The sequence below is a fragment of the Eufriesea mexicana genome, unplaced genomic scaffold (genome assembly GCF_001483705.2).
Source record: "Eufriesea mexicana isolate 0111107269 unplaced genomic scaffold, ASM148370v2 scaffold17514, whole genome shotgun sequence".
NCBI lineage: Eukaryota > Metazoa > Arthropoda > Insecta > Hymenoptera > Apidae > Eufriesea > Eufriesea mexicana.
In genome coordinates, this window is record NW_016924843.1 from 166104 (window position 1) to 169038 (window position 2935).

Here is a 2935-nt window from a genome sequence, read left to right on the forward strand (position 1 = left end):
TATATATATATATATATACGTATATACATACGCACAGGCGCGCATGTACATGTACGTATGCATGCGCGTATTTATATTATATATATATACATATATATATAAATATGTATATATATGTACATGTCTCACGATACATCCCCGCACGAATGAGAAACGCTTCGCTGCCATTGGCCACTTGGTAAAAGGAGGGGGTGGAGCCAGCTTTTAGCGGTGCTTACTTTTTTTCTGATTTTTATTTAAAACGCTGGTTTACTTTTTTTTTTCACGTTCGTTCGTTGCAAGGAAGTTTGAACGCAATCATATATACATGTTGCGCCCGAGTGACAGACCGCGGTGAAATGAATTATAAAAGATAAACAAATATATTAAATAATAAAACAAAAAAAAAAAAAAAAACAAAAAAAAAACGAGAAAAAAAGAAAAGAAAAAAGTGTGCGTAGCTTTTTCTTTAACGGACAACGAACGTCGGCAGGTTATCGCTTCCGCCTTCTCTTGCGTTCTTCTCGTTGCCTGGTCGCGAGTATTCACGACGGAGGAAATGAAACGGAGAAACCGAGAATTCCGGATTACCGAATTACACCGAGACGAGAACCGGAAAGCGGATAACACACGGATGGATAAGGACACAGGACGGAAAGAGAGTGCGAGAGAGAGAGAGAAAGAGAGGGACAAATGGATATATGATGACGTGGGAAGAAAGAGCGAGAGAGAGTAAAAGAGAGAGAGAAAGCGAGAGAGATCAATATATAGAAAAAAAATAATAAAAAAAATAAAAAAAAAAGAAATGTACAGAGAAAAGAAATCATAGAATCCAGAGTGTGACGTCTTTTTTCTTTTCCATGAGAGAAAGAGAGAGAGAGAAAGAGACAATAACGAAAGAAATTACTTTACTTGACGTACGCACACGCACGCGCGCGCGTGACAGAGTGCTTCGAAGATGTCGAACATGATGATCGTTCGGTAGTGACCGTGAAACGTGTTGCTTTTGTTCTCTTTGCGCAGGTGAGTTGAGATTATCTGAGTCACCATTCGATCTCTGAGAGATTTACCTTTGCGCGGGGGAAGCGAGGGAACTAGGGGAGGCCAGCCGCTCAAAACGAAAATATACATATAATAAATCAAACAAACCGAAAAAAAGTTAGAAAAAAATATATATATATATGCACGTCATATATGTACACACATATAAAAATGAATGCGACGTAACAGCGAAGCCGAAAGCGGATTAAAATATGTATAACAAAGTTACCAAATTGCATCGAAGAGGAGAAAACCGTTTGCTTCTTCTCGAGCGTCCTCGATCTCGATGGATCGCGATCTACCCATAGAGAAATGGATACGTTGCGTATTTAACGATATTCCAGACTGTGACGGGACGCACGGACGATTTTAGGAAAAAAAAAAAAAAAAAATTTTTTTTTTTTTTCGAATATTACGGGTGGGGGGGTTGGTTCTTTGTCAACACTCGCATATACGTGCGACACCAACGCACGCGTATGCGTAAGGCGTTCGTCTCTGGCTGTGAGTGTGATACGCGTGTATGCGTGTGTGAATGCACTTTCGCATAGACACGAGAGAGAGAGAGAGATAGAGTGAGAGAAAGAGAGGGTGAGAGAGGGGGAGAGAGTGCAGGTGAACGTGAGCGGGGGACGAGTTAAACGGCGTGTAAGGCTACGTATGCTAGGAAGGGTGTGAGAGAGAGAGAAAGGGTGAGTGGATGAGAGAGAGAAAGAAAGAACGGACAGGGTGCAAGACGTGTGCGAGGGCGTGAATGTGCGAGTGTACGGTGGATATCCATTTGGAAGGAAGAAAGAGAGGGTCTCGTTGAGTCGCTGAAATGCTCTTCATGGTATGGCAAACGAGACCGTAACGGTCCTCTTCGCAGCCGTACGGGATCGAGGCAAAGCCGCGATGAACAGCGAGCAGCAGCAGCAGCGAAAGCGTGCGTGAGAGCGAAAGAATCTGAAGAGGGAATGACGACGAACACAGAAGGGGGTGGGGACACGGAAAAGCGGGTGCGGCATAAAACACTTGAACATGGGACAGAGTTGACGGACAGCCGGTTCGAATACGGTGACTCTTTTTTGCTGGCTCTACCCTTCCTCTTGCTTCCCCCCACAAATATATAGAAATACGTTATATCTCAGTACATTATTATACACATATATATATATTACTATGATATATAGGATAATTTTCAATAGCTAAATCGCATTACTTAAGTTGGAATGATAATATATAAACGTAGATATATGATATGTATTAGACGCGGAGGTGGTAGACGTCGAGAACTGTTTAAAGGAGAGAGCTTTCTTCGTTTCAGACTCGGAGGAGACGTCGAGTGGCGGTGGCTCGCAGTCACCGACTCACATACGCATCAACTTCGAGCGATGCTTTCGCAAGGAGTACAGCGCGTCGTCTCTCCAAGGGAAAACATCGTCATCGACAACAACGGCGTCCATGGATGACTCGCAGCAATACTCCGACTCCGAGTTGGAGCAAAAGATGTCGAAAGACAATTTGAGCAGTGCCATATTTAATCTGGTCGCCGGTGAGTCGGAGATCAGTCAAAGCGACTTCGAAGGATCGTTTAAGGTCGAAAACGAGAGAACGGAGGGTTCAGTGCGGGACTTCTGCGTGAAAGAGGGCGACGTATACCGGTGTACCGTATGCCATCGTACCTACACACACATCAGCAATTTCTGCCGGCACTACGTCACCTCGCACAAGCCTAACGTCAAGTACTATCCTTGTCCGGTTTGTTTTAAGGAATTCACGCGGAAAGATAACATGGTCGCCCACGTTAAAATCATACATAGCCTTAAGCCGCACATGAGTCTTAGCAGCAGTGGCAGCAGTAGTATGGGCCAGCAGCAGCGGTAGACCGCTGTCGGTGGGCCCTCTCTTCTCAGGCTACGTTCCCTGGCTCTTTCCC

The 2935-nt window shown here is 44.4% G+C and overlaps 1 protein-coding gene across 6 annotated transcripts in view; it reads left to right on the forward strand.

Annotated features, from left to right (window-relative positions):
- LOC108554156 (zinc finger and BTB domain-containing protein ttk) overlaps positions 1 to 2935 on the forward strand; it is a 33427-nt gene that overhangs the window by 18721 nt on the left and 11771 nt on the right. Inside the window, exon 5 of one of the 6 annotated variants that reach the window (XM_017909338.1) lies at positions 2324 to 2928. The exons of the other annotated variants lie outside the window; for them this stretch is intronic. Within the exon in view, the coding sequence (XP_017764827.1) occupies positions 2324 to 2883 (560 nt within the window). The 3' untranslated portion in view covers positions 2884 to 2928. Of the gene's footprint in view, positions 1 to 2323; positions 2929 to 2935 lie in introns of those variants that run through there. 6 annotated transcript variants of the gene reach the window in all.